Below are 12,182 nucleotides of genomic sequence, written 5' to 3'. Positions count from 1 at the left end.
TACTCAACTGCGAAAATCTAACTGCGAAATTTTCTGTCGAGCAAAAAACAGGGTTGATTTCTTATTGTTTGCATGAGAACATCATCCCTGACTTGGTCAACCGAAAATTTAGCGCATCCGAGTAATGGGCTTTAAAGTATATTTAAAAATATATGGTATCGAGACTCCCATTCCCAAATTGTTTCCAGTTCCCTTTCTGGATTTGGTATATTTAATGTATATTTTGTATATATTTGAGGGTCTAAGTCTGCGGTCACACTGGCTGTCAGTTTTCTTTTCCTTTCTTTCCGGTTTCTCCCACATAGAAGACGCAAAGTACGTTAAATCGCTGAAAGTAATCTTAAAATAAAAACGAAATCCGAGTCAGTGAATAACAAAACAATAGATCAGTGCTGGGTGTGGCAGTCACTGATTGCATTGCTATTAATGTTGTGCTAGTTTTTTGTTTACGTGTGCTAAAAATGTACATTGGTGTAATCCTCTATTACCCTCTACTCCGAAAGATCGATCAACAAAAACCATAACAAAAGTAAACTAATACTTTTTTTACTCTTATTTTTTTTGTGCAGCATGTTTATGCCAAAGGCCCATCGAGTCGCCATCTACGAGTACCTCTTCAAAGAGGGCGTCATTGTGGCGAAAAAGGACTTCCATGCACAGAAACACCCCGAGCTGGAGTCCATTCCCAACCTACATGTCATCAAGGCACTGCAGTCGTTGCATTCTCGCGGCCTTGTCAAGGAGCAGTTTGCTTGGAGACACTACTACTGGTATTTGACCAACGAGGGCATTGAGGAGCTCCGCAGCTACCTGCACCTGCCCCCAGAGATTGTGCCCTCGACCCTAAAGCGCCCAGCACGCTCTGAGACTGTGCGTCCACGCCCAGCAGCTGGCGGACCACGCGGTGCTGGCGATGCCTCGAAGACCGGCGAGGATCGTTCGGCTTACAGACGAGCCCCCGGCGGAAGCGGTGTGGACAAGAAGGGAGACGTCGGACCCGGCGCTGGAGAGGTTGAGTTCCGTGGCGGATTCGGTCGTGGCTCGCGCAACTAAACATGTATCGCTCCCCTTTTTTTTTATGTATCCATTAAAAAACTGGAATGTTGAGAGATTCTCATCAGTCCAAAACAACAACATAAGAGAAATGTGCACATGTTTTATGATACGAAAGACGATTAATTATAAAACAGGCGCAAGTGAAATTCCACGTTTTGTTCTTATTTTGTAATATTTCTACATCAAAGAAACAATGTTACTGCAGGAGATTGCTTTTAGTGGGATTGGCGGCTCTTGCATGATCGGAGGAGGAGGAGGACAATTAACGAAATAAGCGCTGACAACTTTGATTAAACCCATCTGCAGGAAAGAAACCAGGACGGCCGTTTGTCTATACAGTATTATAAATCATATAAATATGTGTACATTTATGGAAACCCATGAAACGATACCCTACATTTTCGCATATTCTGCAGTTTCAAAATATGACTGAGAGACTGTGTCTGGGAATAACATCTGCAGCCTTCTTTGATTGCTGGAGCAGCAATGGCGTGCCAAGGAAAATTTGCGCCCTTGGCAAAGTTGTGAAACCATTCCTATTCAAAATTGGATAGTTTTGTGTCCAAATTGTCTCTGTGGAGCAGTACTTGGTCCCAAAAGGAAAAAAAACTTAAAAAAATTTGATAACAGCCCATCCCGGTCTGTGTCTTGGAAACATGAAGCAACTGGAGTTTAAATAAGTTATACAAATTAAAAATGCAAACGAGAAGGGCCGGTTTCTTACGCGTCACAACTTTTATACCCGACACTCATTACTACATCTGCACCTTAGCGGTTTTTAGTCAAATTTTACATATTTTCTTCATCTGTCATCTACATCAACAACACTACTCACACCATACTTTAGCTCGCCGCTTCCCTAGGCCCACACACTGTAGACTCGCTGCAGAGGCTGCGGGACGGGGTGGGTTAAAAGTCGGCAGAGGCAGTGGCAGAGGCCGAGTTAAGCCTGTGAATGAAAGAATGTAAAAAGAACAACAAAAGCTGCGGGACAGGGTGGGTTTAGCCACTGGAAATTAATTTCTTCATTGTGGATATAATAATGATCCAATCGGATCCCAATTTGGTGATCTGATAGATATGGTCATTCCCTACGGAATGGCGTTTTAGTTAGTTTTAGTTTAGTTTTCTTTTATCTTAAAAATTGTAGATTTGGGAGGTTTTCGCCCTTTTTCGGGGACGGAAGGGGGCATGGCTCATTTTTTAAATACACTGGTTTCAGTGTGAGCATATAGGAGTCTGGATGCAAAATTTGGTGGCTCTAGCTCTTATAGTCTCTGAGAACTAGCCGACAAACAAGACGGACAGACAGACATGGCTCTATGGACTCGGCTATTGATGCTGATCAAGAATATATATACTTTATGGGGTCGGAAACGCTTCTTTCTGTGCGTTACATACAACCGTTATTCCCCACAAATACAATATACCCTATTTACTCTTCGAGTACCGGGTATAAAAAAATGCAACGGAATGTTCTCTACATCTAACGGACAGTCATCTCTCCGACACAGGCGTGGACAAGTCTGAGGTGCCGATGGTCTACCTAAGACGTACTCTATCTGAGATCTGTCTCAGAACGACTAAAAATCTATTTCCCAAGTGCAGCGGCCTTTCTCCATTTCGCAGTGTGGTCCCTGAACCTGTAACCTGAATTCCGGGATGGAAATTTTGGCCCATCTACGGGAGGCCAGGCATCATGACAAATTGGTAAAGCAGACGACCTGGAACGGTGAACGCAGTACACTTCCTGCTGTCTGGATCCAGCTTGACCTGCCAGAACACAAATTTGAGGTCTACGCTTGAAATGTAGTGCGTCTGATCGATCCTCGACAGTATTCCCTCGAGGGTACGCGTCTTTGACGGTGAGTTGGTTCAGCTTTGTTTTTGTTAGGTTTCCGTACTGCCGTCGTTCTTCTCCTGAGGCGGTCTTGACGAGCGAGACATAGTTGTTCATCTCCACCCCGAGGTCGTCTAGGAGCTACCGACTGCCCTTTCCGAGGACACTTACGGACGCCCCAGTATCCAGGAGTCCGGAAATCTTCTGTCCTCGGATTTGCATATCGGCAAAAATCTTTGGGTCACGTCCTGCTCAACGCCTGACTGTTTCAGAAACCTCCTTGCTAGTCTGTCTCCTCTGCCGGAACCGTGCACGGGCCTTCTGGAGTCCATTCAACTGATGACCGTCAAAGATCCGTTTTCGGACTTGTTTATACCTCGTCATCCTCTCTTCGGGCGGTAAGAATTTTAAACTATGCTATTCTACACTAGTTGGGTAAATATTCTTAATTTTTACAATATCCATTTACAGCATCCTTCACTTTCTCGCGGGCCTCCGTCCCGAGCTCTGATATCCCGCCTTCATCATGCCCGTTCTTACGTTTCCCGAGCAGTTGGGACACATAGCAGAATACTCTGCGTTCATTTGCCATTCACTCTCGGAACCTATGGTCAACATCACCGCAATTCCAGAGCCCCAGCCTCGGCTTCGCTGTCAGGAAGGTTTCCTTCGCCATCATCGCTTCCTCTCCTTCCAACAGCTCCGACTCTGGCTCGATCTCCTGAACTTGCTTCTCGGATTGTTGGAACTTCAGCGTCGGGCAAAAAGCTGACCTTCGCTCGCGTCTGCGGATATGGTACTCCACCTCCGCACACTCTTCCCTCAGCTGATCCATAACGAGCGATCTCCTCCTCGAGTCCCTTCTTGACGAGTCTGACCATTTTGGAATCCGCTATAGGTGCGATAAGTTTTGCTCGAATGAAGTCTTCCACCGATTCTCCAGGTCCTTGCCGGCGCTCGTATTTCCCCCCTACCGCATGGAATCGGGACACCAAGTCGTCCTTTAAGTCCTCCCAGACTTCTGGAGGCCTCTCTCGGACAAACTGCCAGTACCACTCGGCCGCCTGTCCTCTCACCAGATTGTGAAAATTATCAAGAACTTCGTCCCACGAACGTTGACTCTGCCTCTGGAGAAATTCGACCCGAAAGACAAAATCCTCCACCGTCACTTTGGCTGGGTCTGGGTCGCCGTCGAAATGGATATCCCACTTGTCGACGCGTCCCCATATCGGCTCCCTCCACTCGTCTCGCCTCTCGTAGGGCGTCGTGAATCGCCGTGCTCCGCCGTCTGGTTCCCGTTCCAGTACTCTCGGTCTCGTTTCCAGATTGCCATCTTCCACCATGCGGGACCAATTTTGGCCCCGTCTCTCCGGCTTCCTTGGAGTTGCTTGGGGATTCTGCTCCTGTTGTTCCACGGAACCTTTGGGTCTGGTGCCGGTACTCTGCCTTCGCCATTCTGGAGCCGTCGGACCGCCTTCTCTGCCATTTGGACCATCCTCCCAGCCCAGATCCTGGATCAACTCTCCCTTCTGGCGCAGGGGCGTCATTGCCTCCGTTATGGCACCCCTCAGCTCCATAAATTCTCGACGGATCTCCTCTTGCAACGTCCTGCTGATGGTGTCCGCCATAGCTCCTCTCTGCGTCTCCTGCGCTTGTGCTATGGCGACGTTTATGCCCGATAGAATTTCAGACTGCAATTCTTTTGGGGTCTTCGGCAGGTTCCAGCTGTCGTTATCGCCTCCTTCCGCGCCCTGGATTCTTGACGGAGGAGTCCTGCGAGTCATTTTCACCTTTGACCGTAAATTGTAAGTGCTCATATACTTTTTCTACCTAGCTACTTTTCTTTCGTTCACAGAACTAACTAACTCAGACAAAACTCAACACGGAACTTCAAAATACTGCAAGATCAACAATAAGAGAGGAAAGTAACCACAACTGCTACCGGAGCCATCTGCACCTGGGTCCCTACGTCTTTTCTCGTCCAACGTCTACAACTTCGTCGCGAACGCTGTTGGCTTCTCATCTTCTACAGAAGATAAAGAGTCAAGTGCGCTCACCCTGTTATCTAGCTCTGCTACCTGCTTCTAGCCCACTACTCTACTGGGAGCTCTCTTCGGGATCCTGTAACTGCTCCACGTGCATCGCGTGGCCGACTTATTGTCCCCACGGGCCACTTAAAGCAAAAATCTCTACGAGATACTGCATTACCGATCTCCTCCAGCGGAAAGTAGGGAAGCAGCACAAAAAAACTACACGAACTTATCTAACTATGGGGCTTTTTTTTTCTAGGCTCTCTTTTGTCCACCAGGCAACGGGCCGGTTGCTAACTGGCTTGAGGTCAGTGTCAAACCTCAACCCCCTTGAGAGCTCCTGCTTCCCTCTGTCAGATAAGTCTAAACACAACATTAAAAACGAGAAGGGACGTGTGAGAAGCTTCTTACGCGTCACAACTTTTATACCCGGCACTCAGTACTACATCTGCACCTTAGCGGTGTTTTGTCAAATTTTAAATTTGTTCTTCAACTGTCATCTACATCTACAGCACTTCTCACACCAACACGCTCCTTTATCTCGCCGCTCTTCCCTCGACCCACACACTGCAGACTCGCTGCAGAGGCAGAGGCAGCGCCCGCATAAAAAAAAAACAAATAGAAGCTGCAGGACGGGGTGGGTTAAAAATCGACAGGGGCAGTGGCAGGGGGAGGGCAGAGGCCGAGTGAAGCAGAAGCAGAGTGTGAATGAGAGAATGTAAAAAGAACAACAAAATCTGCGGGACAGGGTGGGTTTAGTCTCTGGAAATTAATTTCTTCATTCTGGCTATAATATTTATCCATTCGGATCCCAATGGGTGATCTGATAGATATGGTCATTCCCTACGAAATGGCGTTTTTAATTTTCTTTTATCTTGAAAATTGTAGCTTTGCGAGGTTTTCGCTCTTTTGCGGGTACACTGGTTTCAGTGTGAGCATACATCAGTCTGCAGCCAAAATTTGGTGGCCCTAGCTCTTATAGTCTCTGAGAACTAGCCGACAAACAAGACGGACGGACGGACAGACAGACATGACTCTATCGACTCGGCTATTGATGCTGATCAAGAATATATATACAAATTGCATTATATATGTACTTAATTCGATCGGGTTTGGGCTAAATTTGTCTATTTCACGCGATATGAATGACCAAAGCAACTGATGTACCAATGCAACTTAGGTTTGACTTTTTTTATTTTTGAACAAACAATAAAACTCAACAACTAATTATTATTTCTTGAATTTTATTTTTTTGCTCAAAAAATAATCATTATTGATTGAGTAGTAAAATATAACTCAAAATTAATCATTATATTGTGAATATTTCGATATAAATTGACAGGTAATCATTATCGTATAATTTTTTTTTGTATACCGCTTATAATGATTAACATCCCTGCAAAAAAGAGTTGTTTGCCGAACAAACACTAAAAATATATTTTTTTTAATTTAATCGCTACAGTGAAATTGGTTGGTCGCAGACGATGAGTCCGCATTGACCAGGTACAATGTTACTAAAAATTTGGAACTGAAACAAGAGTTGTTTGCCGAACGAACACTAAAAATATTTTGTTGACATTACATACAACATACTAAAACAGAAAATTACTATTAATATCACTTAAGTACTATCAATACCACACAATACTATCGGCTGACTTCCTAGATTTAACCGGCCTGTTTTTTTGTCGGATCGATAAATTGCGCAAAATTTCTTATCGGTTCCATGCGAATATAACCCCTGATGTTTCTAGCGGCCCCTTTTTTTCGATCTGAGTATTAGGCTTTATACCAGGGCTCGGCACGCACACATAGCGCTTCGTTTTCTGTTTGTGTGCGAAGACAGCATGCGTGCACGCAAAACGAAAAATTGCAATATGTACATTGGTATTGGTACGAATCACTGTAATACACGTGTACGTGAGCGGCAGCGCCGAGTTAGAACCTTGTCCCATGCCATGAAGAAACTATAAGGAGGTCTCGTCGGCAAACATAAGCAGAACGAGCGAGTGAAAAGTACGAGTAAGAGGGCTCTCGCTGCAAGTGTGAGGGCAACGACAATGGAGTGTGCTGATCATGAAGAAAACATTCGTCCGCAACCAACCTTCCGCGTCGACAAGCAAACGAGCACTGAACCTAGTCAGAACCAGCGAGTAACTCTACCACCGACGAGGCCTCCTTATAGTTTCTTCATGGCTGAGTGCATAAAGCAACTATATAAGGAGGCCCCGTCGGAAAAAATTATGGAATAGTGCGAGTGAAAGGGCTCTCGCTGTAAGTGTGAGGTCAACGACAATGGAGTGTGCTGATTAATCATTTGAAGGCAATGTGAAAAAACATAATAATTGTTTCATAGTTTAATTTTTAATAGTTTGCTACTAGTAATAGCTAATAGTAGCCTGTGTTTTGAAAAAATAAACATTTAAAAAAAATGGAAAAAAAATGTTGTCCGCAACCAACCTTCCGCGTCGACAAGCAAACGTGCACTGAGAATTTGGTAAAGCAGCGAGTAACTCTGCCACCGACGGGTCCTCCTTATATAGTTGCTTTATGGCTGAGTGGAGGAGCAGCTTATTCACCACGCTTCACCACCATAGCACCGCCACGATTCACCACCATAGCAAACGCTTTACGTTCTGCACTCTTCGCTTTTATTGTTTCTGCTGACAGCAAAAAAAATATGTTCGATAATAAATAAAACGAAATAGTTCAAAACAAATAACATTTTAATATGTATGTTATAAAAGTTCTCTTGGAACTAAAATACTTCCATGCAAAGTTTTGGATCGGCATAGCAAACAATATATTGCAGACATGTTTATTTCTAAAAATAAAAAAATACACATCCAAAATAAAATAGTAGTTGCATTCGTAAACAATGAAGAAAATGAAGAAGAAGCCAATGAAAAATCGTGCGCTACACAACCTCTTTCGTCAACGGTTGGCAAACTACTGACAAGCTGATGTTCCTCGAATGGGGAGCACTGTGGTGAAACCGTCACCTATTAGTAATTTCACCATGGGCAGAACCAGCGAGTAACTCTGCCACCGACGAGGCCTCCTTATAGCATAAAGAAACTATATAGTTGCTTTGCGCCTTATAGTTGCTTAATGATCCCATGCACAATAGAGAGGGCCGTGCCGAGTCCAGTCTTGCACCAAAGACTAAAAAATACTAAGATGTTGCATGAGCGACCAAACAGCTGTTCTTTGTTGCACTTCACTTTCAACAAGAACAACCTGAGGGTTTTTTGGTTCGTTAATATTTCAGAATCTTAAGTTATCATTTCTTTGCTGCTGCTCTGGCAGCAGTTCCCATCACCTGCACTGCCTTAACTTGAAGATGCCACGAGACTGGCCATACTCTCATATGATGTACATACATATGTACATTCCTGAACGCTGCCTGAAGTTGCATCGAACTTTGTAATCATTTTGTAAGGTGATCGCAGCAACACAATAGCCAATTTATTAATCTTACTTAATTACCAATTTAACAAAAATTACTAATTCATACATAATGTTTTATTATTTATAGCTTGTTAAAATCAATTTTTTACTTAACCTACGGCCCAGTTCGCACACATATATCGAAATTCGTGAAAGCTAATGCTAAGTCAGTTCGACTAGGTATTTGATCAACTTTAAACAGAAAATTTGTGCTAACATAATTTTCCACTATTAGATGTGTACATGCTGAGCACACATTTTAAAATTAATTTGAATACGTTTTGCTACGCGAAAACAATAGTATTGCGTCGAGTAGGAATTATGATTAAATTTGATTAAAACCGGCCGTTCCGACCATTTTCACGATCATCTTCTTCCCACTATTGGAAAAAACTATTTCGATATTATCTTGTTTATGCAGATAAAAAGTAACCCAGGCGTAGTAAGTAAATTGCATGGAAACAGAAAAACGGACGCAGAGATGTACATACATTTGTATGCACATATGCATGAATATGTACAAATAAAATCTTTCTAGCATGTGAACTGGAAGGGACTGATTTTCTGGAGGGCTAATGCTGTGGGATCGAACCAAAACTAGCACTCTTCTGGCTATCGACGCTTTATCGATATTTTTCCTTTGGCCAAATGCGACATGTTGATCTTGACCTTGCTCTCGTTCGTACGCTTCACCCAAACCTGAAAATGGAAAGCGGTAAGGCAAAAAAATGGAGACACGAGTGACAGGAGGACGTACCACTTCATTACCGATGGCCGTGATGGTAGCTGCAAATTTACTCAGGTCCTTGCCTTCTACATAGACCTGCTGGCCCCGGCAGAACCATCGCCTCTCGTAAAGCAACTTGTTGTCCTCGATGCGTGTTTCCACGTAGCTGTTAGCCGTCAGGTCGTTCAGTAGCAAATGCGACTGCTGCTGTTGGGCGTTTGTGTAGGAAACAAGGCCGTTTTGATGCAAGCTGTTTGGTCCCAAAGGCTTGCCGCGTTGTATTACCTTGAGATCAGATTCAATTTCCTTGTCGTCTAGCTGATAGACTAGGAGCTGGCCGGTGGCTGGTTTTCGACGCTTTTCTATCACCGGCATTGGTTCGTTCGGCCGTCGGCGTAACTTTCGCGTCACCGTCGTTTTTATCTCCATGGAATCGCTGGTTAACTCCAAACTATACCGTTCGTTTTCAATCAATCGCTTTCTGTCCTCAAAATCTGATATCAGATTGTCCTTAAGATCCATCATCTTCTCGTCGTACTCTTTCTGGGCGGCCTTCTTCTCCAAAAAGTAGTCTCGTTCTACGCACTCGCGCATGTAATCCTTGTATATCTCATTCAGCCTACGACGCTCCGTCAGCTGGTTGTCCAGCTTCTTAACGCGTTTTATGTATTCTGGATGGATGAGCAGATTTAGTTCCACCATTTGCTTTTGCAGATTAAGAAGTTTGTGCTGGTACATTCTGTTAATAAAAGGGGAGACAGGAAGGGTAAACAATTTAAGTAGCCTACATATGCAGATCGGATATTGAATTTCTCGGACTAACTGCTCTTTAAGCTCGCTGTTGCTGCCAATTTTTTTGTTTGTGCTGTTGTTTGATGTACCGTTGGTGCCACCGTAGTGATTGGGACTCCGGAATTCTGTTTCGCTCGCGTCGTCCGTATCTAGAATGGGTATTTTGATTAATTTGTTGGCAATTCATGCTGAGAAATCGACAAGTCTGCTTTTGTTATGTGTAACGCAGCCACGCACTAACCTTCTTCACTGCGCTCGTCTCCAATGGATTCGTCATCGTAGTTGTCGCGTGTGTAGAAGCTATAGTAGTTGGACATTTTGTTTTACTTTTGAATCGCAACCTTTTCTGTAGCTCTCCAACAAGTTTTTAGCAATTGTTTATTTTTTTTCAATGAAGGCCGATGAATACACACCCAAAAATTTACATGCTTGTGAATCAGGGTGACCGTTTACGGTATATTTAATACTTTTCGGTATATTTTGACATCGAAATTGAGTCGACGGTATATGTACGGTATATTGGTATCTTTCGACAATTGTTCGGTATATTACGGTATATTTGAGAAGGTAACATATTTTTGAGAAGATTTCCAACGTATTTAAAAAAAAATTGTAGACAGGAATGGGGAGGCTCAATCGGTTTCGCTTGAGCAACTATGTTCTGAAGAGACTTGAATAAGAATCAACTTTAGAAATAGATTAACGAACAAAAATGTATATAATCCATTATATACATTTAAGAAAAATTTTAGAGAGTTTTTTCTCTTTTTTGGTTGTGAACATTTCGAACTCGAACAAAATTTATTTCCGTTAACCCAAAGAAAGATACAGTAATGACGATAGTGCATAGGGTGAATATAAAGGAAAATAATGTTATGGCTTTTAAGGTCTACGAAGAAAGGAAAGAAACTATCTCCAATAGAGAAATAATATGGTTTTGATACGTTTTTATTTAAAGCCGTGTGTTGTAGGTGTGTTCAACAATTATATTTTCAACAATTCGTTGTGCTCGTTCAATAGAGCATCCAGCTCGCTGACGATGCGTCTGGCATAAAATGAATCAAGGGTTTTATAATCACAACGTGCATTCACGCGATTAGTTTTGAAAAATGTATGTGGTTCGTTTGGGATTGGCATTGAAAGCATGAATTGAATGTTCGAATTGACTTCAGGAACACGTTAGAATCTGGATCCGTGCCGATAAGTAAACCGTTCAATGGTTCAGATGGTGTTTCACTTTCAGGTAGTTGCACTTTTCCTGAGGCGCAACACATCTCAACTGGCTCATTTTTATACCCGGTACTCGAAGAGTAAATAGGGTATATTGTATTTGTGCACAAAGTGAATGTATGTAACACACAGAAGGAAACGTTTCTTACCCCATAAAGTATATATATTCTTGATCAGCATCAATAGCCGAGTCGATTGAGCCATGTCTGTCTGTCCGGCCGTCTGCCCGTCTGTCCGTCCGTCTTGTTGAGCGCCGGGATCTCAGAGACCATAAAAGCTAGAGCCACAAAATTTTGCATCCAGACTTCTGTATGCTCACACTGTTACTAGTGTATTTCAAAAATGAGCTACGCCCCCTTCCGCCCCCGCAAAAGGGCGAAAACCTCCCAAATCTACTATTTTGAAGGTAAAAGAAAACTAAAAACGCCATTCCGTAGAAAAAATGTAAAATTTGACAAATAACCGCTAAGGTAACTCGTAAGAAGCGTCTCACACGTCCCTTCTCGTTAAGTAATTTCTAGTGTAGACAAAAAATAACTTACTTATTGTAAGTGTGTATTAGCAATGAACTGAAAATTATTATTCTTCTACGAATCAGAATTTCTCGTGCACCTGTACGATCGCCAACCATGATTCAACTCTCCAGCTGGTGTTTTGGAGCCCATTTTATAATAAACTTGGCCTCTGATTTTGAATGTAAAATTGTAGAGTGTAGAAAACATACCATACAAACCAACCCTCTGTTTACCAGAGACAGCGAAAGCACCTTCCATGGTAGCAATTGAGAACAATCGAATTCGTTCTCCCATTTTTCCAGTGAGTCTTTCCAAAATAAAGCCCTTCGAATAGTCGGTAACGCACATATTTACCACGACAATGCCACAATCCACAGCGTCCTCAACATACCGTGGGTAACGGAAGTGATCACTGAGAGTAGCACAAAGTACCTCACACGCCTACACCAGCACGATAACAACCTGGCTATTGGCCTGCTGGAAAACAGCACAACGACAAGAAGACTTAAAAGAGATCACCGCTGGACCTCCCCTGGAACTAA

The 12,182-nt window shown here is 43.3% G+C and overlaps 2 protein-coding genes across 2 annotated transcripts; one reads left to right on the top strand and one right to left on the bottom strand.

Annotated features, from left to right (window-relative positions):
- Positions 1-211: 211 nt before the first annotated feature.
- On the top strand, positions 212-1,202 carry LOC117591347 (40S ribosomal protein S10b). The gene is made up of 2 exons (XM_034284572.1): positions 212-315; positions 570-1,202. Exons 1-2 carry the CDS (start codon positions 215-217, stop codon positions 1,051-1,053), a joined length of 585 nt encoding a protein of 194 aa, XP_034140463.1. The 5' UTR covers positions 212-214; the 3' UTR covers positions 1,054-1,202.
- A 7,231-nt stretch (positions 1,203-8,433) lies between these two features.
- LOC117591348 (sin3 histone deacetylase corepressor complex component SDS3) lies at positions 8,434-10,332 on the bottom strand. Its single transcript, XM_034284573.1, has 4 exons — positions 10,137-10,332; positions 9,927-10,044; positions 9,134-9,842; positions 8,434-9,075 (listed from the first exon to the last, which is right to left on the bottom strand). Exons 1-4 carry the CDS (start codon positions 10,210-10,212, stop codon positions 8,989-8,991), a joined length of 990 nt encoding a protein of 329 aa, XP_034140464.1. The 5' UTR covers positions 10,213-10,332; the 3' UTR covers positions 8,434-8,988.
- Positions 10,333-12,182: the final 1,850 nt, after the last annotated feature.

The sequence above is a fragment of the Drosophila guanche genome, unplaced genomic scaffold, assembly GCF_900245975.1.
Source record: "Drosophila guanche unplaced genomic scaffold, DGUA_6, whole genome shotgun sequence".
Classification (NCBI taxonomy): domain Eukaryota; kingdom Metazoa; phylum Arthropoda; class Insecta; order Diptera; family Drosophilidae; genus Drosophila; species Drosophila guanche.
Note: the sequence above shows the minus strand (reverse complement) of the source record. Positions and strands in the feature narration are given on the sequence as shown.

Coding starts and splice junctions, on each gene's coding strand:
- LOC117591347 (XM_034284572.1), top strand. CDS start 215: ATGTATATTTTGTATATATTTGAGGGTCTAAGTCTGCGGTCACACTGG. Junction 316..569: donor TCCCACATAGAAGACGCAAA/GTACGTTAAATC, acceptor TTTTTTGTGCAG/CATGTTTATGCCAAAGGCCC.
- LOC117591348 (XM_034284573.1), bottom strand. CDS start 10,212: ATGTCCAACTACTATAGCTTCTACACACGCGACAACTACGATGACGAA. Junction 9,843..9,926: donor AACAGCGAGCTTAAAGAGCA/GTTAGTCCGAGA, acceptor TTTTATTAACAG/AATGTACCAGCACAAACTTC. Junction 9,076..9,133: donor CGGCCATCGGTAATGAAGTG/GTACGTCCTCCT, acceptor TTCCATTTTCAG/GTTTGGGTGAAGCGTACGAA.